Below are 24,473 nucleotides of genomic sequence, written 5' to 3'. Positions count from 1 at the left end.
GTAATTGTTTTGGTGGACGCATTTACAAAATTAGTTTATTTTCATCACATTAAACATTGATACCGAAAGTTCTATTAAAGCTGTTAAATCCGTCATTTGTTTGTTTGGTGTACCTACTAGAATTATAGCGGATCAGGGCCGTTACTTTGCTAGTTCAGGATTCAGTAAATTTTGTTCTTAAACAAAAAAATAGCGAGAGTGAGAGCTATATTTAATCGCTACAGGTGTGAGAAGTGAATGTGGAATGCATAATGAGCATGCTAAAGAGTATGCTGACCGGAGATGAAAACAGTCAGAGATTGTGGCAAAATGCCTTAACCGAAGTACAATTGTAATGAATTGTACGGTGAATTGAGTCACCATTTAGGCAAAAGTAGTAAAATGTAAAATGAGAGACCACCTGTTGCTAAAATTGCTAAAGAAAAAAAAATGATCACCAAACAAAACTTGTAAATTCAGAGAGAGATATGTTTTAAATCATTAACAAGCAAGAAAAAAATAAAAGTATGTGCATGAATTTTTGAAAGCAATGCCAAATAGACAAATAAGTAAAGCAGTTGATTTGGACGACTCAAGAGGAGATGCGTCTGATTTCCAAGTAAGAAATAAAGATTAAAAAAAAATGGCACAGTTGGTGTCTTGAAATCCCAAGAGGGGATATAATGACCGCACTATAACAGATGGACTTGTTATAGCGGGGGTCGGAAGATGTGAATGGCACGGTAGGTGCTTTGGAATCCCAAGAAGGGATAGAATGATCGCACCATAACAGAAGGACTTGTTATGGCGGGGGTCAAAAAGTGGGTGTAAAAGGAAATACACCTGTTGGTAAAGATAATTAATTTTGCATGAATTGTAAAGTATGGTAAAGAAAATGTAATGAAAAGAATTTATAAAATGTTATGAAGAAACGAATTTACTTCTTTGTCTATTGCTTGGTTTTGTCTAGGAGCCTAAAGTTTTATATGAAGAAGGGTTAATGAAATGTTTGTAACTGGCAAAGGCAGTAGCAACTGACGTGTTAGAATATTGTGGTGTGAAGTAAACACACGAGGACGTGTGATTTGTCAGGAAGGCCGTGTCGGAGCGTTTATGCTTGTATTTTGTATGTCACTGTAAATGCGTATGTTGTAGTGCTAATATTTTGTAAGTAAGTGTATGTGCCAGAGCGTCAGGCTCGGCGCAGGCGACGCATAGGCGGCATATATTGCGGTACTTTGTCTTGCAAATGCGCAAATAAGCATAGTAACAGGATAGGGATACTGTTACTGAGTGAGGTCCGATCGTATTCCGCGAACTAAGAAAGAACACAACTGTTATGGAACCGTTATGTGTTTTAAATATGAAAGGAATGCGTGGTCATTGAGCGCTGTGCTCGCTCAAGTAGAGTTCAGTTGAGAAAGCGGCATTGAGGCGATCGGAACTCACTGTGCTTCTTTAATATAAACTACTATGTAGTAGTAAAGTGAAGTAAAGTAAAGTGAAGTAGTAAAGTGAAGTAGTAAAGTGAAGTAGTAAAGTGAAGTAGTAAAGTGAAGTAAAGTAAAGTGAAGTGAAGTGAAATAAAATAAAGATGAATTCAAATGAGTCTCCTACATATTTATATTTAGTAGAATTTCGGCTTTGCTGATAAGTAATCATGTTCAATGATATTTGAACAATTGTCTAATTCATATTCAAAACTCATATCAATTTTAGTATTGCAGTTTGGTGAAATCGATAAAATACGTTTGTAAGTACGTCACCAAAGGAAGCAACATGGCAATAAAGGGCTTTGTTGGATATTTACTTTTGCAATTCATGGACGTTTTCCGACTGTTGTGCGTATCGCAGTTAATTTCACCAGTGGAATCATCACCAGAAACAAAATTAACATTGACGAGTTTTTTCTCAACTTTCATCAGTGATCCGTTTGTGAGAATATTGCTCTATTCGGAAATAGCTTGATATTAGGGGTATTCAAACCAAAGCCTGTTAATTTGGTAATTCATTAGTTAATACTTCGTTAAAATGCTTAACTCTGAACATACTTTTTGCTCTACCTTGGTAATATGGTAATTTTATTCCGAAACAGCTGATTCAATTTTATTAAAGAGTAAAAATACCTCAACAAAGTGCAAAATTAAAAATTGTCAGTCTTTTAATTGAAAATTATGTGGAGCAGATCAAATTTATTACTGGTAAGTACTTTAAATTGATGTACAGAGGAACAGGAGAACAGCTGATGTGATATTACCGAGAAACGAAACAATTATCAAGCTTGCCAGATGGATAGTTGGTTACTCGGTAGAACGATAGTCTGTTAATTTTACAAAAACAAAATACATGTAAAAAACTACCGAACAACGACTGACTAATTAATAAGGCTGGTCTGAATATCCCTATTATACATGGAATGCATCTTCGAAGAAATAGTTACGCAGAAAGCAAGGCCAACCAGTAGATTGACATCCAGGTGTCTTATCAACTAATGCATTAGGACGAATTTACGCACTCCACCCGAAAAACGACGATTGTTTCTACCTTTGGTTGCTATTGACTAATGTACGCGGTTCAACTTTATTTGAGTCATTGCTTACTGTGAATGGTTCGATGTGTGTAAGTTTTGGAGAAGTAAGCCAGCAATTACAATTGCTGGAACACGTTAATCACTGGAATGAAAATGAAGTTGGCATACTTTTCGATATAAACATCGACATTGCCAAAGACTTTTTACATCGTCTTCGCTAAAAATTGGAAATGGTACAATTTTGGTTGATACTTCCGGTGGTTCGGTATCAATTCCATCTTCCCTTTATCAATTCACGAAAGATGAACTCATCACAAATGTTCGGACATTGGCCATGTTATTTTAACTACGATTCCTTAAGTGCACGCGCTATGTTAGCTGCCAAAAATACCGATGTTGTTGACTTAAACTGGAAGATTCAAAGTCAAATTCCGGGAGACTTGCGCTCATACAAATCGGTCGATCGTCTTGACAATGAAGACGACGCCGTGAATTATCCAGTGGTATTTCTAAATTCTTTGGACAGGCTTGGTATGCCACCGCATCATTTGCCTCTCAAAATAGGATCCGTCGTTATTATGTTTCGCAATCTTCATGCGCCGAAAGTGTGTAATGGAACCCGACTGATTGTGACGCACCTATCGAATACAAGGGGGAGAATGCTTGATTCTACGAATTCCTTTGAGGTCTAACGATTTCTCATTTAAGTTCAAACGTATTCCGTTTCGAGTGAAAATTGCATTTGAGATGTCAATCAACAGGACCTAAAGATAGTCGCATAGTGTGAGGCATAAATTTGGAAATGCTATGTTTTTCACACGGCCGTGGCGTGCTCACGAGTTGGAAAACCATCTTTTCTGTACACCGGAACAGAAACCAAAAAATGTTGTTTATAAAGCTGAGTTACATTGAAAAAAAAAAAAAAAATTAATTGATAAATTTAACTTTCTTTTCATTTCAAAATACACAATTTCACGCAGGGCAACGGGTGCGGGGTCAGCTAGTTTACAATAAAAGATAGATACATGTCATAAGTAAGTTTTGAAAAACTTTTCTTGAAAGTTCAATATCTTATCTTTATATTTCATGGAATTGATTGAAACACAAAAGCTACATCGCATTTTGTGCATTTATATGACGAAAGTGTGTGACAATTTTGACAATGACGAGGCTTCTCCAATTTGTTAATGCCATGTCCAATTTCGTCTTTACTAACACTCTCCAGAGCGGTGTCTTTGGATTTTCGAACAGCTGTAGACGGTGGAGGCAACGTCTCCGAAGACGACATCGACGGTATTGCCATTTGAAGCAAACATTCTGCAACGTAAATACGGACCTGTAATTGATCCGATGGTTCTGTTTGTTGTGCAATACATCTTTTAGTGGTGCGTGATATTCCCTTTTCATATTTGACGAGAGCACAATGAATTTTCCAAGCGTTCCCCATTGCAGCATCAAATCCATTTGTTATCAGTGTCCAATACCAATTTTTTCTCGAACGCGAATTCGATAATTGTTCATGTCATTATCGAAGAGATCAACACCACCCATTCGATTATTGTATGCTCTTACGATGTGTGGCATATTTGGATGTCACACGCGAACTTGAACTATATGCAAATTCAGTAGAACGTTCCTCGGTCTCGTCGCAATCGGCTGACGCATTCAGATTGTCTTCACTGTACGCGCAAGATAGTTCAATGCTCCCAGCTATTTCGTGAGGCACAAACGCACTTCCATCGTTGAGTATTTGCTCCTCTTCATCGATATTTTCCGTGTCACTTACTGCATCTGTAATTTCCGGAGGCATGACCACTAAGTCCAATGTATTTGCGTGGAGAATGTGGTTTTGCGATTTCATGATCGGCGTGCCCCATAATCTCATCAATCCCTCTGTCTCCGGTATTTTTTGCAAAACATTTGCAAGAGAAAACTCAAAATTGCACTGTCAATATTTTACCCAAGAACGGAATACATTACTACCGCTCAGCAGGGGGGCAAACCTGCGAATCTCACTGGAAGACCTGCTCAGGCTCGTGGACAACAACCGACTACCTGCATGGAAGGGTTCCTTTTTATATTCGTGACCTAAGAAGCTTTTTAAGTCGTTCGTGAGTTATAGCGTCGCAACCATGGAGCAAAATAAAGAGAAAATACGGCATATTTTACAGTACTACTACGAAAAAGGCAAAAATGCATCTCAAGCCGCCACTAAAATTTGTGCAGTTTATGGACCCGATACAGTTTTCGTTCTGGTGTAGAGGTGGTCGAAGATGCGATACGCTCCGGAAGGCCTGTCGTCGAAAATTGCGATAAAATCGCTGAATTGGTCGAAAGAGACCGGCATAGTAGTCATCAAACCGTTATAAACCATTTGAAGAAGCTTGGAGTCACTAACCGTTATAAACCATTTGAAGAAGCTTGGAGTCACTAACAAGCGCGATGTATGGGTGCCACACGAATTGATCCAATAAAAATACCGCAAGACTTTTTTGACAACTCAATATGTAATTACAAAAAACTGTATGAACTGTAAGACGACACTTTGTCCTGCATGTTTTTCATTATGATACGTCCTGCGTCTACTTGTTTGTGAAAGAACTCAATAATTAACAATTTAACAAAGTAATTTTCCGTTATATTGAAAGTATATTGATAGCATCATTCATTTGGAACATTGGAGTTCAGAAGACACAGAAATAGTAAAGTGGAAATATTGTATTTGTGGTATCGTTTTCGGCTGGTGGTCGATTCATTCATTCTACCGATCTCCTAAAAACTACATTCTGCGTGAAGTATGCGACAAACACTGCAATACATAGGAATGTTTATTTTTTTCAAAAATTTTCTCTATTTTTTCCGAGTTTAAAAAAAAAAATGTGGAAAAATGGGTCTATTGAAGATCCGACAAAATTAAAAAAAATTAATTAATTAGTAAAAGAAATTCTTTGTAAAGATCAGAAAGATGCAAGATGACATACAATTATTGCTTTCAGGACATATCTCTTTAATTTTCGACTCGGCGATTTTTCAAAGTTTTTGGTCGAAAAATCGAACATTAGCTGTAAATGGGTGAATGTAAATTATGCCCGCCAATGCAAATTAGCGCTGTCGTCTGTCAGGGACGACTCTCTAAAATTTCAAGGATAAAATGAGTTAGCAACGGAGTTATCTTCACTAACACTGCCGTCTGTCAATGCCATTAGGCAGCTTCTTTAGTTAACTGTTTCACCGTTTGCACGACCTCTTCTACATATATAGAAATATACATCAATTACAGTTTTAATCAATTGTATTACTAGTCTAAACCCGACGGCTAAGACCCAGATACTACACGTAAGAAAACACAAACTTGATCATTTCTTTCAAATATTGCATTGTTATGTGTGGATTATTGGTTTGCACACATCTCAAATTATGATTTAACATCTTGCAGTTACAACTACAAATTTGTCAAATTTTTAAATTTATCAAGCAGTTGGTATTCTGTGTCTGAAATAAAAAGCTCTTTTCTTTAAGATGATTTTGTTAAGATGTCAAATGCTTTTGACAGCAGTGCTCGTTACGAATTAAATATCAGATTGTGCATCTTGTTGTGAAAATGGAAGATATTTTACTTTTGTTATTATTGTTAAACGAAGATGAAAATTGTGAGAATAGGAATCGCGCACGGCGTTTAAAAAGTTTACGCGACGATAGCAATCCATTTTCTTTGAGCGAGAATACCTTTGTGCAAAATTTTCGATTAACTCGTGAAATTTGCCGCCGCCTAATTGATGAACTGGCCCCACATGATAATCAGAAAACGTCACTACCTTTAACTGTAAGGGTTCTAACAGCTTTGAACTTCTTTGGACACGGATCATATCAGAAATGTGTAGGTAACAACGTCAACTTGCCCATGAGTCAGTCATCCCTTTCGAGAAGTGTGCGAGCTGTAGCAAAACTTATTGTGAAGGTGAAGGGAGGAGAAATAAAGTTTCCCAGTTCAATAGAGGAAGAAACTTTTATAAAAACGGGGCAAGTATTATTGTAATACAAATAATAATATGCTAATTTATCTATATATATAAAAGAAAGTTGTTGTTAGTTACACTATTTATAACTCAAATTTGGCTGAAAATTGGTGGGGAGGTAGCTTAGAACCAGGGTAAGGACATAGGATACTTTTTATCTCTTTATGCCAAAATTTAATACAACTCATAGATACAAAAATTATATTTCAAATCATAAGCATTTGTTCAAAATTCATGTTTGTAGGAATCATTTCAATATTTCATTTCTTCAAAAAAAAACAATAAAAACAACCTTACATCTTCGTCTATATAAATATGTATGTATGTAAAAATGAATCGCCAAAATGTATGTACGCTCATAACTTTAATACGACTGAACGAAATTTGATAATTCTTTTTTTAAAATATTCGTTTAGGTTCAGGGATTATTCGAATAATTGCCGGAAAACCCCTAAAAACAGTCCTTTTCTTTTTCTCATACAAACGAATGAATGTTTGTTCGTTAGTAACGCTAAGAGAACGGCTGAACCAATATTGATGAAATTTTAAGAGGTTGTTCGTTGTGGATTAAGGAAGGTTTAGAAATAAAAACATCTTATACTTTTCATGAAAAGTCGGCAAATTGGATAATTCCAAAAAGTAACTTTTTTCCAAAAACATTTTTTTTCAATTTCTGTTTTGTTTTTCAATATTTTGATTTGGAAATTATTTGAATAGTTCAGTCTCGATCGCTTGCTTTTTTATTCCGGCTATTCAAGAGAAAAATTATTACTATTACGATTTACGATGCTTTACGACAGGTTGTGAATTGAACAATTGAAAATTATTCAGTGAAAACTTTACGTGTGAAAGATCCAGTATTATATGAAGTGGTGGAAAGCAATATGGTTCATGGACCTTGCGGACACTACAATCCCTTTTCGGTTTATATGTCTAACAATAAATGCACGAAACACTATCCGCTTGCTTTTCTTTCGGAATCGCTGGAAATGATGGATATCCACTCCATCGTCGTAGCTCATCAGACGACCATACAACTTAGAGTAGTGAATATCGAAGTTGACAACATATGGATCGTACTATATTCTCCACTGTTGTCTAATTCACATTCTAAACTCATATCAATGTTTAGTATTGCAGTTTGGTGTAATCTATAAAATACGTTTGTAAGTACGTCACCAAGGGAAGCAACATGGCGCTTAATGGTCTTAAACGATACGGTCCATACGTGAACTGCAATAAAGCGCTTTGTAGGATATTTACTTTTGCAATTCATGAACGGTTTCCGATTGTTGTGTGTCTCGCAGTTAATATGGAGATTGGCCAAAGAGTTTATTTCAGCCCAGAGAATACATTACAGCCGATGGTAACACCGCCAACAACAAAACTAACATTGACGAGTTTTTTTCTCAACTTTCGTCAGTGATCCGCTTACGAGAACATTGCTCTATTTGAAAATACCTTGCATTCATGGAATGCATCGTCGAAGAAATAGTTACGCTGAAAGCAAGACCAAACAGTAGATGGACATTCAGGTGTGTTCTCAACTCATGCATTAGGATGAATTTACACAACCCACCCAAAAAACGATGATTGCTTCTACCTTCGGTTGCTACTGATTAATGTACGCGGCGTATTGCGTACTGTGAATGGTATGGTGTGTGCAATTACAATTGCTGGAACACGATAATCAGTGGAAACAAATGTTGGACGATGCGATAGCTACTTCGAATGCCACTGAAGTTCCCACACTTTTCGCGATAATCATTTCACCATATCAGCCTTTAAATCCGCGTCAATTATGAGATACGAACAAAAATGACATTGTCGAAGACATTTTACATCGTATTCGCTAAAAATTGGAAATGGGTCAATTCCGGTTGATGCTTCCGGTGGTTTGATATCAATTCCATCTGCGGTTTATCAATTCACGAAAGATGAACTCATCACCAATCTTCGGACATTGGCCAAATTATCTTAACTATGATTCCTTAAATGCACGCGCAATATTAACTGCCAAAAAATACAGATGTTCTTGACTTAAACTGGAAGATTCAAAGTCAAATTCCGAAAGACTTGCGCTCATACAAATCGACCGATCGTCTTGCCATTGAAGACGTCGCCGTGAATTATCCAGTGGAGTTTCTAAATTCTTTGGAGAGGCTTGGTATGCCACCGCATCATTTGCGTCTCAAAGTTTGATCTGTCGTTATTATGTTTTGCAATCTGCAAGCGCCGAAACTATGTAATGGAACCCGACTGATTGTGACGCAGCTATCGAATACAAAGGGCTGAATGCTTGATTCAACGAATTTCTTTGAGTTCCAACGATTTGCCATTTCAGTTTCCAGCGAAAATTGCATTTGAGATGACACTCAATAGGACACAAGGATAGTCGCATAGTGTGTGCACATTTGTAAATGCTAAATTTCCGGGTGCAACACATGACTCTGGAATTTGGGCAACTTCTGACCTACGAGAACATCTCATTCGTCAGCATACTAATACGTCTGAGCAACAACGGAGAGAATCTTGGCTTCTTGGCGATCAAGGTTATCCTCTAGAACCGTGCACCAGTGGGAACACCTAATACCCATAAAGAGCAAAAATACAACAAATTACATGGTTGTGCAAGAAACTACATAGAGAGAGCATTTGGTGTTTTAAAATCTCGCTTCAGATGTTTGTTGAAGCACCGAGTTCTACATTATTCACACGAAACTTCCGCTTTGTTTGTTAGTACTTGCGTTATATTGCATAATATAATGACGAAAGCAGGCATTACGTTCAACGAAATAGATGACGGGGTTGCAGAAGTCTTTGATTCTCCAATTAATGATTATAACTCTTCACAGTACATGCGCGAAGGTGAAAGAACAAGATCAAGATATATATCAACTCTTTAGTTATATATATACAGAAGCCAATCCATATACTTATGTACAAATATAAATGTTCTCACAATTCGACTTTCGAAATACACTACTTACTTCCATTATTTATTTATCCTTTTCTTAAAAGAAAACAAATTGAAATTTGCATTCCATTTCTTTTATTCTATTATAAAACAAAAAACCAAACTTATTAAATTCAATAAATATTAATTAAATAAAAATATTACACATACGTTATTTAAATTTTAATTAAACTTATATATTATTATATTATAATATATATTATTTTACATTATTAGAAAACGATTTTATTAGTTCTGTTATAGAACTAGTTAGGCCTTGAATGGCCTGCATCATTTCACGATGCTCCCGTCGCCTCTCTTCCTCAGCAGCATTCCTTTTTGATATATCAGCTATCAAAGTGCTGATAAGCTTATTTCGTGCCTTTCGTGATAGCACCGAAGTTGATGCATCCTTAAAAGAAAAAAACGTAATAAGAAATTGCAAAAAAAGGTATATATTTTGTAATTATATCATAATGAAAACTTACCTGGTTTTCCAAGCTAAGATGCGTAGGTGGTGTCGATGGACTTGCTGGATGGTGTTCGGGATTTGGGGTTGCATCTACCTGACTGCATATCTGTAGAGGACTACCCATGGGTGAAGAAATTGCGCATTCATCACTTTGCTCAATTGGCTTTAAACCTAGGCTTGCACATTTTGTACCCCATCTACAGCAGCCGAACCGAATGTAGACAAAGCCATTTCCTCAAAGTTCGTCATCGGTTTGGAACTTGGACCTTCACCTGTGAGCCTTTGGTTCATTTTCAACCGCCTTGCACGAGTGCGCAGTTGGCTTTTCCAAACGCCTAACGTCTACAAATTAACACAATATAATAAATAAACGAAACATAAACTAAAATGTTACCTCTTTCCATTTTGCAGCACTTCGTGTTGGTCCTCTGCACGAATTAAGCTCATCTGCCAGCTGCTGCCACAACTCCTTCATCTGTTGAGGCGTTTTTGGGCAATTTTTCCCCGTACCCATTTCTGGGTGTGCTTAGCAAAACGAAACATATGCCTCCAGTTGCTCGTGCGTAGCTCTATCGTGTTTGGGTTTACTACCAAATAAAAGTTAAATTATAAATTTTCTTAATAATTAAAATTTGAAAACTTACGTTGCAGAACAGTCCATTTTAACGAATAGAATTTTGATTTGAATAGAAATCAGCTGTTTTCTATTTACATTATTTTGTTCACCATACGTGTGGGGAAAGCTTTACGAATTGAAGCTTTTACTTTTAACAAGATTGCCACAGAATACCAAAATATATCTCGCTTGATAAATATTTGAGTTAATTGTCAATATTTTATTAATTTGTCAAAAGCACAGAATAGGGGTGTAAATGTGTATGAAAACAAAAACCACTGTATCCTCACAGTAGCTGTGTGATGTTATTTTGTATTTTTGAAGTAAAGAAATGTTCAAATGTTGTGAAATATAAATTTTTTTATTTACGAATTATTGTGACTTTTAACATAAAACGATAGAAAGTAGCCTATGCCAGACAAGAGGGGGTATGTTTAGTTTAGTATCTCATTTTGAAGAGGTTTTGCGCAAAGGGGGAGGGGGCGGGGGGCTTGCTACCCCCCTCATTTGAAAGGTAATGAATGGAACTTTTGAATAATATCACCCTTCCCCCCCTAGGACCCCGGGGGGCTCTAGGGCAGCCTCCTGAAAATGGCGTAAAATCGTAGTTTTTCCATACAACTTTCACTAATTATTATAAAATTTGTGTATTTTTACGCATAGAGTGACTCTATGTTTATTATTTTTATTATTTCAATGAATTAAAGTGGAAATCCACTTTATTTAAATAATAAAAACACTGAAAATTAAAAATTGTATATGCATCGGTAATAATGCATACAAGTAGTTGAGGTACCAAGATAACCCAACCAACCATTTATACAAGACCCCCTAAATAATAAAATTGGGTTTTCATCGCGCGATCTTTTTTTTTCAAATTTTGAATATATTTTCAGCATAGTATACTACATTGAAACAAGCGCCGCAGGCGAAAATTTAGAATAAAAAATCGCGCGATTTTTTATTCCAAATTTTCATTATATTTTCAGTATAATATATTACATTGAAACAACCGCCGCTGTATATAAGACCTACCATTTTGATTCATTGGGTTATTACTATCTTCCTTTTGTGCTTATTTTCTTCGTCGTTTGACAGTTCATATTCAGTAATTTTGCTTACATTTCAAGGAACAATATAACACGTAATTAAAAGCTGTTTTATTTATTAAATTGTACATAAAATTGCAACTTAAAATCCATAATTTATCATAAATTCAATTAAATATATTTCAAAGAATGTGTGTGTGTTAAATTGGTTAAATTTTTTGCAAGCAGTGCAACAAAAACTTCAAAAGAAGAGAGCTATTGTTTGAGCAAATGTGAAAATGTGCATTTTTTGCGTACTTATATCTAAAAAACAAATTAACATTTAACAATAAATTTACATTTAAAAAAAAAGTTTAATTCATTGGCTATCCGTGCTATACAAATTTAAAAAAATCCGTGCACGCATTTAAGAGGAATAAGCAGTGAAAATGAGATACTAAACTAAACCCAACCCACAAGAGGTTCCAAGCTACCTCAACATCATCAGCCATTTTTGAGTTATAAACATATATGTATGTACATAAATTGCGAAATCGGGGAAACTTTAGTATACGATCCCACGATTTCAGGGTTAAAAGTGGTATGGTTGGATAGAGCTGCTGCTCCAGATTAAGAAAATATATAATTGTTGCCGCCGCAAACTTATGGTTTTCGAGATATTTGCATTTAAAGTTGAAAATTTTGCAAATTTTATCTTGCAATTTCTCGATTTCTATTAATTATTTATTTCACATTATGCACTTTTTATGCACTTATACTTTATTACATTGTTTCTACATATTTATTTTTTAGTAATTATTTAGTTATTTGCTTAAAATAAGCATTTTATATTTTACACAATTTTCATTCTATGCACAATAACAAAAGTATTCCGTGTTTACAGATATTAAGTGTTGCCATAATTACACATTTATCAAAAGAATAAGAATGGATATAAAAACTCAAACGCAGAAAACAAATACCATCTGAAATAAATTTTCCATTGTAATAAAAAAAGTTTTAAGGCTTATAAGTATGTTTAATCTAATAATTTAATAAAAGGATCATAATGATTATTTGCAATACAACAAAGGTAAAACAGGGTAAACATTAGTCCATTCGCGTCCCACTTATTTCTGCATTGGCGGCCTTCGGCCGCGCTTCGAAAAAAATAGCCCTGGTCGATCCAACACCGGGGTATGTCAGGTTTTTTTGAGTGGTGGTGGCCTAGCCTTCATATTGCACAACACCGTGCAGTATCGTTTAATCGAAGAAGACATCGACCCCAGGGATACTACCCTAGAATGTCAGGGCATAGCTATCCGGTCAGGCGATGTCGAGCTCGAAATATTTAATATATACATCCCCCCAGTTACATGTTGCCCTACAGGATATCACCCGAATATAGGTGCGCTACTTCGTGGTGAAAACCGTATGGTACTAGGCGACTTTAACGCGCACCACGATCTTTGGCATTCCTGCCTGTCAAATGATCGTAGGGGGATGGAGCTGGCGGAACAGATTGACGATTCGACATTCTGCACAATGAATGACGAAGCCCCCACCAGAGTTATGGGCACCTGTAATAGCTCGCCGGATATTACCATTGCTAGCGGTGGCCTGATAAACAGCATAACCTGGCGACCTATGCTAACTCTTGCATCAGACCATCTGCCCATAATTATCTCGATCGAGAAGCCTCCCGATTTCGTTTCTGTGGACAACCGTACCTTCATTAACTTCAAAAAAGCTAATTGGGTCGGCTTCACAGAATTCACTGAGAGCACCTTCAACGCTCTACCCATTCCTACGGACGTATGCGTTGGCGAACGTCAATTCCGCAAGGTGATCGCAGCAGCTACTGCTCGCTTCATCCCGGCTGGAAGAATAGCGGAAATCCGCCCCAATTTCCCAGCCGAAGCAGCTGTCTTAGCTAATGAGCGCGACACCTTACGCCATGCCGATCCCGGGGATCCCCGAATAAGGGATCTCAATTTGGAGATTCGGCGAGTGGTAAATCAACATAAGCGGACGAAATGGATAGAGCACCTGAAGTCCTGCAACCTCTCCACCGGTGTGAGTAAGCTTTGGGCTACTGTCAAAGCTTTGTCTAATCCGAAGAGACTCGACGACCGAGTTGAAGTTCAATTCAATGGTCATGCCTCTTCGGACCCGAAGAAGTGCGCGAGCTATTTTAGCCGGCAGTTTACACTGCACCCTTCGGTAGACAAAGCTAAGAGATGTGTTAACCGGCGGCTGCGCAAAATGCCAAACAACTGCGCGCCACTTACTTTCACCGGTGAGGAGGTTCAGAGTGTCATCACAAAAGCTAAATCATCCAAATCCATTGGCCCTGATGGAATCAACATGCTAATGCTAAAGCATCTAGGCTCGGCGGGAGTAGGTTATCTCACCAGTGTCCTCAACTTGTCACTAACCACCCTTCAAATACCCGATGTGTGGAAAATCGGAAGGGTGGTGCCACTACTGAAACCTGGGAAACCCGCCAACAAAGGGGAATCTTATCGCCCGATAACTCTCCTCTCCCCAGTAGTGAAGACACTTGAGGCTCTGCTACTCCCGACTTTCACTCACCACCTGAGCCTAGCCAGCCACCAGCATGGATTCCGAAAAGTGCACAGCACCACCACAGCACTTAGCGTCATAAACACCCAGATAGTTCGTGGCCTCAACCAGAAGCCACCCTGTGAGAGAACGATCCTCGTAGCATTGGACTTGTCAAAAGCCTTTGACACAGTCAACCACACAACGCTATTGCAGGACATAGAAAAAACAACGCTTCCTCTAGGGTTAAAGAGGTGGACCATGAACTACCTGAGTGGTCGCCAGTCATCCGTACTATTTCGAGGCGAAGCATCTAAGCTGAGAAGAATTAAACAGGGGGTTCCGCAGGGTGGTGTCCTCTCCCCACTACTGTTTAACTTCTATATCTCGAAACTCCCACAACCACCAGAGGGGGTCTCCATAACCTCGTACGCTGATGACTGCACGATATTGACGTCGGGCAATGGAATCGATGGCATGTGTTCGAAAGTGAACAGCTACCTCTCCGACCTTTCTCGTTTCCTCACTGCACGGAATCTCCAACTTTCCCCCACCAAATCCACAGCGACTATATTCACAAACTGGACGAAGGAGTATAGACTTGAGCTTGATATTGCAGTCGATGGCGTCAAAATTCCGACTGTCAATAACCCTAAAATTTTAGGCGTAACCTTTGATAGTCTATGCTCCTTCACTCCCCATACGACGGCGATTATCGCCAAAGTACAGAGCCGCAACAAGATCCTCAAGTCGCTAGCCGGCAGCACATGGGGAAAAGACAAAGAAACGTTGTTGGCAACTTACAAGGCAATCGGCCGGCCGGTCCTCAACTACGCAGCACCGATATGGTCGCCTGGATGCAGTGGCACGCAGATGAGGAAACTACAGACCTGCCAGAACACAGCACTCCGGACTACGACGGGATGTCTCTTGATGTCTCCCATCGAACACCTCCATAGTGAGACGCGCATGCTTCCTGTAAAGGAGCATAATGAACTCCTCTCCAGGCAGTTCCTGCTGGGATGTTTCCGTAGGAATCACCCCTGCAGCCATCTGCTTGGAGCGGAGCCGCCTCCTAGGAGCATCAAGAGGTCATTCCTCGACTACGTCGACGACGTCGTACAGTACCTCGACCGAACTTCGGACGCTACAGACTTCAGACAGGTACTGACCGCCATTCACAGTGGAGCCATTAACACCTTCACCGACTCCCTTCCCGTGAATGGCGTTCTTGGAGTCAAAGCACCACCTATTGCAGATGAAGAGCTCCAGTTGCCGCGAGAAACGCGAGTGACCCTAGCGCAACTTCGTTCTGGGTATTGTAGCAGGTTAAACTCCTACTTATCCAGAATCGACCCCGACATATCCAATATATGTCCTGCATGCAACGAGTCTCCGCATGACACTGGCCACCTCTTTGCATGCCCCACAAACCCAACTCATCTAACACCTTCCTCCCTTTGGTCCGACCCCGTCGAAACAGCGCGTTTCCTGGGCCTACCGTTAGATGACCTCGACGACAACACAGACGACCCTTACCATCCTAACGGGGATTAGCATATCCGTTAAAACAACAACAACAACAGGTTTTTTTGAGTAAAAGTCCTTTTTGCGTTGGCGGCCTTCGGCCGCACTTCAAAAAAAAATAACTCTGCCCGATCCAACACCGGGGTGTATCAGGTTTTTTTTAATTAAAACTCCTTTTCGCGTTGGCGGCCTTCGGCCGCGCTTCAAAAAAATAACCCTGGCCGATCCAACACCGGGTTGCATCAGGTTTTTTTTAAGTAAAACTCCTTTTCGCGTTGGCGGCCTTCGGCCGCGCTTCAAAAAAATAACCCTGGCTGATCCAACACCGGGGTGTATCAAGTTTTTTTTAAGTAAAACTCCTTTCTTTTCGCGTTGGCGGCCTTCGGCCGCGCTTCAAAAAAATAACCCTGGCCGATCCAACACCGGGGTGTGTCAAAAATCTTGATATATCAAGAAAAAGGGCAATGAGTCCTATTTTTTATTCATTTTTATTCGTTTGATAAATGTGTAATTATGGCAACACTTATTATCTGTCAACACGGAATACTTTTGTTATTGTGCATGAAATGAAAATTGTGTAAAATATAAAATGCTTATTTTAAGCAAATAACTAAATAATTACTGGAAAAAAATATGTAGAAACAATGTAATAAAGTATAAGTGCATAAAAAGTGCATAATATGAATTAAATAATTACTAGAAATCGAGAAATTGCAAGATAAAATTTGCAAAATTTTCAACTTTAAATGCAAATATCTCGAAAACTATAAGTTTGCGGCGGCAACAATTATGTATTTTCTTAATCTGGAGCATCAGCTCTATCCAACCATACCACTTTTAACCCTGTGGGATCGTATACTAAAGCCGACCCCGAAATCGAGGGTGATTTGCAAAGAAAAAAAAACAACAAACCCGTTATGACCTTCTCCATTACTAAAGGAATACCCGTGCAAATTTTCACATCTTTCCGTGCTCTGCTTCGGCCGTTATGCGCGGACATAGCGAAATATCGTTTAATTTTTATATACATATGTACATACATATAATATGTAATAATAATTACATCTACGCATTGAATAACATAATCACAAAAACATACATACATTCTTTGCCATTGGCCCCAGCCGCAGATAATAGTATAAGTAAGTATTAGTTATAATTTGTATACTTGTCAAGAAAAAAATCTTGTTCCTTGGCAAAAAATTAAGGACGAGTTTGGAAATGGCATAATCGGAATTAAACGAAAACCCATAAATGTCACAACGAAACACAAAATTAAGCTTTAAAACTGTGATTTGGCACAGGGCATGGCAGTAGCAAGGCGCACCTGTGGGCAAAAAAAACTTGCAAAAATAGACGTAAAGTCCCTTTTTTTAAAAGCTTAAAAAAAAAACAAATTCGCTTAAGCAGCACCGACAATGACGTACCGAATGAAGAGCAAGTTCGTCTCCACGTGGTGCATCTTGGGTAAAGCTAATAAACTTGTGGTAATGGAAAAAAATTTTAAATTCCATTCGATTCTTTCACTTTCCAATATACAAATTAAGAATTGAGGTGTTTTCGTAGAAACCGTTCTACAGTCGCCTGCTCCAAGCGGAGCCCTGACCCTCATTCATAGTGCAGCCATTAACACCTTTACAGACTTTTACTCTTAGAGAATGGCGTACTTGGAATCAAACCAACTACCATTGCAGACGACGAGCTCTAGCTGCCCCACACATCTAACCCCTCCCTCTATGGTCCGGCCCCGTCAAAACAGTACGTTGACAGCACGATGACAACTTTTCTGAACCTTACCACCCTAAAGGGGACTACATAACCGTTACAAGAGTCTATCCTAGTGAATGGCGTCCTAAAAGTTCAACCACCATCATTAGCAGAGTAAAAGCTAGAGTTGCCCCGAGAATTTACAGTGAACATTGTTCTCAATACTGTAACAGGTTAAACTTTTAATCCTGACATACCAAATATAATATATGGCACACCCAAAGGGCGATTAGATATAAAAATACAATAACGGCAACATTATATAGAACCCCACATTCAAATAGTAAATAACATTGTCTACTTAATTAATTAAAAAACGATACTTTTTATTTATTTTATTAAATGTAATGAGTATCCAGACATAATTCGAATTTAGACAGTTTCTTTAGCTAAGCGTTCCGCTTTTTGCACGACCTCTTCGATTGGTCCAACCATATAGAAAGCGACTTCAGGAAGATGATCGTATTCTCCTGACAAAATTTGATTGAATCCCTTGATAGTTTCTTCCAATGGGACTAGTTTTCCAGCGTGACCAGTGAACACTTCAGCGACCTGGAATGGTTGAGACAGGAAACGTTGAATCTTGCGTGCGCGAGCAACTGTAAGTTTATCTTCTTCAGACAACTCGTCCATTCCCAAAATAGCAATAATATCCTGCAGAGATTTGTAATCTTGTAAAATTTTCTGGACACCACGAGCTACGTTATAATGTTCTTGACCAATGATGTTTGGATCCATGATACGGGATGTGGAATCCAAGGGATCCACAGCGGGATAAATGCCCAATTCTGCGATGGCACGCGATAATACAGTTGTAGCGTCCAAATGAGCGAATGTTGTTGCTGGAGCAGGATCAGTCAAATCATCAGCTGGTACATAAATGGCTTGTACTGAGGTAATGGAACCTTTCTTTGTCGTTGTAATACGTTCCTGCATAGAACCCATATCAGTGGCTAGTGTTGGTTGGTAACCCACAGCAGATGGAATACGACCCAATAAGGCAGACACTTCTGAACCAGCTTGGGTGAAACGGAAAATGTTGTCAATGAAAAGCAGCACATCTTGTCCTTCCTGATCACGGAAGTACTCGGCAACAGTCAATCCAGTTAATGCAACGCGGGCACGAGCACCGGGTGGTTCGTTCATTTGGCCGTACACCAAAGCGACCTTCGATGTCTTATCCTTCAACGAAATTACACCAGACTCAATCATTTCATTATATAAATCATTTCCTTCGCGAGTGCGTTCGCCTACTCCGGCAAACACAGAATAACCACCATGAGCCTTTGCCACATTATTAATAAGTTCCATAATCAATACGGTTTTACCGACGCCGGCGCCACCGAACAATCCAATCTTACCACCCTTGGCATAAGGGGCTAACAAATCGACCACTTTAATTCCAGTCACCAGAATTTCTTGTTCGACCGACATGTCCACAAATTCTGGAGCTTCAGCGTGAATAGGGGCGGTCTTATTGGTTGGGATGGGACCACGTTCATCAATTGGTTCACCTTAAATAAAAATTAAATTAATTTCATTACCAAGCTAATATACCTACCTTTAACGTACCAATAACATTGATGATACGCCCTAAAGTTTCAGCACCTACTGGGATACGAATTGGGTAACCAGTATCTAGGACCTTTTGCCCTCTTACCAAACCTTCCGTACCATCCATAGCAATCGTGCGGACTGTGTTTTCTCCCAAATGTTGAGCGACTTCCAGCACCAGACGTGGAGCACGATTTGCCACCTCCAAAGCATTCAAGATTGGAGGCAAGTCATCGTCAAACTGAACATCAACGACGGCCCCAATTACAGCTACAATCTAATGTATTATGTAATAAACATTAACATCTACATATTGAATTATACAATCTCAAAAGCAAACATACTTTGCCATTGGCCCCAGCCGCTACTTGGCTTGCGGTTTTTGATGTAGCACCACGGGCTATAATATGCAGATAATATATTGTTTATTATGTTTATACTCGTTAAAAAAAAAACAAAGTCCGAACTCAACAGCACATTAATTCAACACCAACATACAAGTATTATTCTCATTATGTAATGAATAACAATTTTGCAAATGGCGACATAATGTTTTACATAGTTCACTTGTTGCGAATCGTACATAATTCTTAAATATTTCCTGAATAAACTACTTACTGGTTTTACATAAATACGGTAACAGATTTTTATCGGATTTTGTAACAGCCCTTATCGCGAACATTTTGCCTGTAACTTTATGTTCTATTAATTTAATTGCAATATTGACCGTTCTACCGACAGCACCACTTCAATTATACAAGGCGAATTCATTCATAACGGGCCGTCTCGACAGGATAAAAACTATGTCTTACTAACTGGTTTTCCCTGCCTATTGCCTGTGGAGACTCCATATTGCTTATTTCTTACAATATATGGCAAAATGATTTGTTTACCATATATTGTAAGCAATAAGCTGTCACTTCAGCAGTTTGACAGCGCAGTTTTCATTTCTATGAAAATTTCGAAGAGGCAACATATCCCATTTACACATATGCCGACGGCATTTTCATTTCGGTAAAATGAAATTTAGAAGAGCGAATATTAAGACGATTGTGTTGTGTTATATTATAAAAATAAAACAAAGTACACTTTCAAAATAACATTTTTCAAAAAAATTAATATTTAGTTTAATATTGTTAATTTACAGAATAATTATGCAAATTGGGTTAGGAATGAGCAAAGTCTTAAATTTAATAAACTTATACAAGCATAAATCAAAATATCATTTCTCATTTTAAATTTATTATTTTAATTGGTATATAAAATTTATGGCAGAATTATTACATAGTAGTCCAAAAATATGAATCCTTATTTTCCCAGAAATACATTTGTAAACAAAAGGATCGTAATCCTTTTTTTATTTTCCTCATAAAAGATTTAAACAGTTCAAGAGCTCAAAACATGCGATACATCAGCTACCTACCCGACGGCATTTCGCAATATGATAAAATAAGTTTTTCAAGAGCTCAAAGCATGCGGTACATCAGCTCAAACCTACCTACCCTGCGCCTTTGCGCAAATGATTATGTTATGATAACAAATGCCCACATACAGATTTGGCAATGGCAATATTTGACAGTTAGTAAGACATAGATTTTATCCTGTCGAGACGGAGCGTAATTTGTTCCGGAGCAAAGTTGCCATCTCGATCTATGTGTTCGCAAGGAGGTACCTTATTAGACAAAATTTTAATTACACATTTTTATACCATACAGCTATAAATTTAAGAAAAAGTTCAGGAGAGCGGCTTTTCCGAAAACGTGCACCAATTTTCACGGAAAAGGTCTTAAAATTCGTGTTTTTAATTTCAATCTACGAATATATATCGCGCGTTATCTATTTTTCTGTTTTTTTGCAATAAAAACAATAAAAAATATTTCGATTTTTCACAATATTTACGCTATAAATGGCATCACTGTTCGAAATTCAATTGAGAACTAGTGATACAAACAGTGATCGCGCTCGAAATATTGATACTCTCGATATTCGAGACTAAACAAAAATTGATAAAAATGAGAGATATATAATAGAAAAATATTATTAATTGGAAAAATAAAAAGAAATATTCACAATATTCGAGTCTGAAAGAAAATTGGTGCACGTTTTCCGAAAAGCCGCTCTCCTGAACCTTTACCGGAATATGTATGGCGCGAGTCTTTAAAATCAAAAATTTTCTTGTTTTATCAAAAAACATCGTATTTCCCAAAAATAAAAATTCACTTTTACATTTAACACGTCTTTATATGTTAAAAATATATTTTCCATCAATTATATACACGTAATTATTGATGTTGTTTAGTTAATCAATAAGAGAAATTGGTTTTTATGCTATTTTTATAAAATATGAAAAACTTCATAATCATTTCACTTCAACGAAAATGGCAAGGTTATGTTCGAAACTATGGCATCACTGTTGTAAATTCGAATGGCCACTAATGATTCATGCACTGATCGTTTTCGAATTATCGATATTCTCAATATTCGAGTCTGAAAGAGAATTGGTAAAAATGAGAAATACCTAATAGGAAAATTTATAATTCATTATTATTGCAGAAAGAAGAAGAGGTTGGACACAGAAGAATTATGAACACCGGAGTTTTGGACCGACCAGGGTTATTTTTTTCGAGTCTGTCCAACACCGGTACACCGGAACATTTGTAAGAAAAGCAGTGACATAACAATGGCCGGCATGTATAATGCAAGGCATTCACACATCAATTATTATATCAACTTCAACGAATTGAACAACTGATTGCTACGTATATGGGGCAGTTGTATGAGTTGAATCAACTGGTTGGACGAAAATCAAAATTTTTCGATATTTTGTGAAGTTGGTTGTGTTAGTTGAATAGTGTTTGGGTTGGTTGTGCGATTTCAAACGATTTCGCCATTTTATTTCGGCTGTCAAAGAGAGCGCGTCTACGGAGCAAAGAAAAAATAAAAATGAGTGAAAGCGATCGACAAATCCGCGAATTTATCGAAGTGTACAAAACAATGCCGGAGTTATGGAATAGCAAACTGGACTGTTACAAAAACAAAAATGTACGACGTAGGAGCTATCAGAAACTTCTGATAGAATTTAAAAAAATAAAAAACGATGCGTCAATAGACGATATGAAAAAAAGCCGACAAATATGCGTACCTGCTATCGCCGGGAACTGAAAAAAACTTTGCAAACTGAAACATCTGGTGCAGGAGCTGAGGATTTGTACATTTCACCTCTATGGTATTTCGAGGAGCTCGACTTTTTGCGAGACCTGGAAATACCTGTGCCTGGTGTAACATCCATCAGTTCAGATGAAGAAGAAGAGCGTCCGTTCGCGTGGTATGTTGAAAAAACATGTTAAAGTTTTATTGTTTTTATTTATGATATTATGTTTTTTACACAGCAATCGGTGAAGAAATTTAAAAAAGTGGCTACGGAAAGAACGGAGTTTTTAAAGAAAGACACCGATCATCTGGAGACATCCAAAAAACAAATGGATGAAGCAGAAATTTATGCAAATGCATGGGCTTGCATGTACAGGCAAATGAAACCAGAGCAGCAACTTTTTGCAAAGCAAGCAGTAGACGAAGTGATGCTGTTGCGCGGACTTGGAAAATTATGTTTCAATTATCTGCACAGCCTTCAAGCTCACCAAATTTAAGCAGTCCGCATGTATCACGAACCAGCTCGCCTTTTTAAGTAATGACTCGCCACTTTATATCTCGACATCTTCTGTAAGTCCAACTGAATCAACATCACGCTCGGCACATTCTACTTCTTTGCCAACTGGAAGCCCCATACAGCAGCATCACAATCGCAACGTTTTACTTCTGTGCCCATACAAGCAAAGCCACATTCGCCACGTTTTATTTCTGTGCCCACTGGAAGCCCCATACAAGCAACATCACAATCGCAACGTTTTACTTCTGTGCCCATACAAGCAAAACTACATTCGCCACGTTTTATTTCTGTGCCCACTGGAAGCCCCATACAAGCAACAACACATTCGCAACGTTTTACTTCTGTGCCCATACAAGCAAAACCACATTCGCCATGTTTTATTTCTGTGCCAACTGGAAGCCCCATACAAGCAACATCACAAACAATTGAAATAACTCCAGAATTACACTTTTCGGATGAAAACGAAAGTCAATACACAAGTGTTCTTGATTTGTTTAACGACTCGCAATATCAATGAAATAAAAGATATTAAAATAGAGTACATATATTTTATTTTATTTTTCTCATTTTTTGTTTAAATTATTTTTTTTACTTCATTTTTTATGTATTAGTTATAAGAGTATGAATATAAGTTTTATTTAAAGAACACAACTAATTTAATTTTATATGTAAATAAAAGGAATTAAAGAGATTTCAGTTTTTTGATAATTTCACAATATTTTAACCTTATTGTTTTGGCCTCATTAGATGCATTTCTAGTCAGCGTTGGTTCCATGTCTGATAGCTGAATATTTTCACATTCAAATCGATTTGAGTTTGACTGGCATCGTAAGTAGTTGTGTAAGTAGCAACAGGCAAGAACAACTGTAGTAAATTTTTCAGGACATAAATTTATTGTCGTTTGAAGAAGTCGAAAACGCGATGCCAAAATACCAAAGGCGTTTTCAACTTTAATCCGTGCTGAGCTCAGAGTTTTGTTAAACAGCATTTCATTCTCTGTCAAATTGTTGTGACCAAATGGTTTTAAAACATTTTTTCTCAAAGCGAAAGCCGCATCCGACACAAACACAAAAGGGAGTGAATCTTCGTCTGCAAGCACTGCTTGTGGTTCCGGTAAATTTAAACTTCCACTTTCCAACTTTTTAAAAAATTTCGAATTTCCGAAAACGCCTCCATCGGAAATTCGTCCATTTGCACCTACATCTGTCATTAAAAAGTTGGAGTTGCTGTCAACAATTGCCAACAAGACGATACTGAATGTCTTTTTATAATTAAAATAGAATGAACCGGAGTTCGGAGGACGTGAAATATTTATGTGCTTTCCATCGAGCGCGCCTAGACAGTTGGGAAACATCGACTTCTCATAAAATTGATCAGCTACAGCCATCCTTTGCTCAGGTGTTTAAGGAAGCTAGAAATATATTTTGTGTTAAATAAAATGTATAACTCGGATATTCTTTTAATACTACCTTAATTGAGTCTTTTAGAACTTTTATGATAGCCTTGCACGTCTCAATTACAATTTTACCAATCGCTTGTGCAGATATTGCGGTTGAAAATTTTAGGTCTTCAAATGAGTTTCCGGTAGCCAAAAATCTTAAAGTTATTGCCAAAAGATTCTCTGCACTAATTGCCAAAAGATTCTCTGCACTAATTGCTTCCCGCATTATTGTGTCTTTTTTTTCAATAAAAACTTTCACTTTCAAGAGAAGATCATAAAACACTTCGTCGCTCATGCGCATATAGTTCTTGTAGTCTTTTGGCTCGGTTTCTCTCAACGTCTTCAAAAGCTTGTT

The 24,473-nt window shown here is 37.8% G+C and overlaps 1 protein-coding gene, 1 long non-coding RNA gene and 1 pseudogene across 2 annotated transcripts; 1 reads left to right on the top strand and 2 right to left on the bottom strand.

The window, feature by feature from the left end:
- Window positions 1-9,549: 9,549 nt before the first annotated feature.
- On the bottom strand, window positions 9,550-10,614 carry LOC125779748 (uncharacterized; annotated as a pseudogene).
- Window positions 10,615-17,757: 7,143 nt separating this feature from the next.
- On the bottom strand, window positions 17,758-19,804 carry LOC105224844 (ATP synthase subunit beta, mitochondrial). The gene is made up of 4 exons (XM_011203102.4): window positions 19,629-19,804; window positions 19,355-19,410; window positions 19,029-19,287; window positions 17,758-18,970 (listed from the first exon to the last, which is right to left on the bottom strand). The coding sequence occupies exons 1-4, from the start codon at window positions 19,690-19,692 to the stop codon at window positions 17,829-17,831; spliced, it is 1,521 nt and encodes a 506-aa protein (XP_011201404.2). The 5' UTR covers window positions 19,693-19,804; the 3' UTR covers window positions 17,758-17,828.
- A 1,593-nt stretch (window positions 19,805-21,397) lies between these two features.
- LOC125779565 (uncharacterized) lies at window positions 21,398-23,368 on the top strand. The gene is made up of 3 exons (XR_007423327.1): window positions 21,398-21,511; window positions 21,564-22,335; window positions 22,400-23,368. It is a non-coding gene; the product is annotated as an uncharacterized LOC125779565 (long non-coding RNA).
- Window positions 23,369-24,473: the final 1,105 nt, after the last annotated feature.

This window comes from Bactrocera dorsalis, chromosome 6 (assembly GCF_023373825.1).
Source record: "Bactrocera dorsalis isolate Fly_Bdor chromosome 6, ASM2337382v1, whole genome shotgun sequence".
Lineage (NCBI taxonomy): Eukaryota > Metazoa > Arthropoda > Insecta > Diptera > Tephritidae > Bactrocera > Bactrocera dorsalis.
Note: the sequence above shows the minus strand (reverse complement) of the source record. Positions and strands in the feature narration are given on the sequence as shown.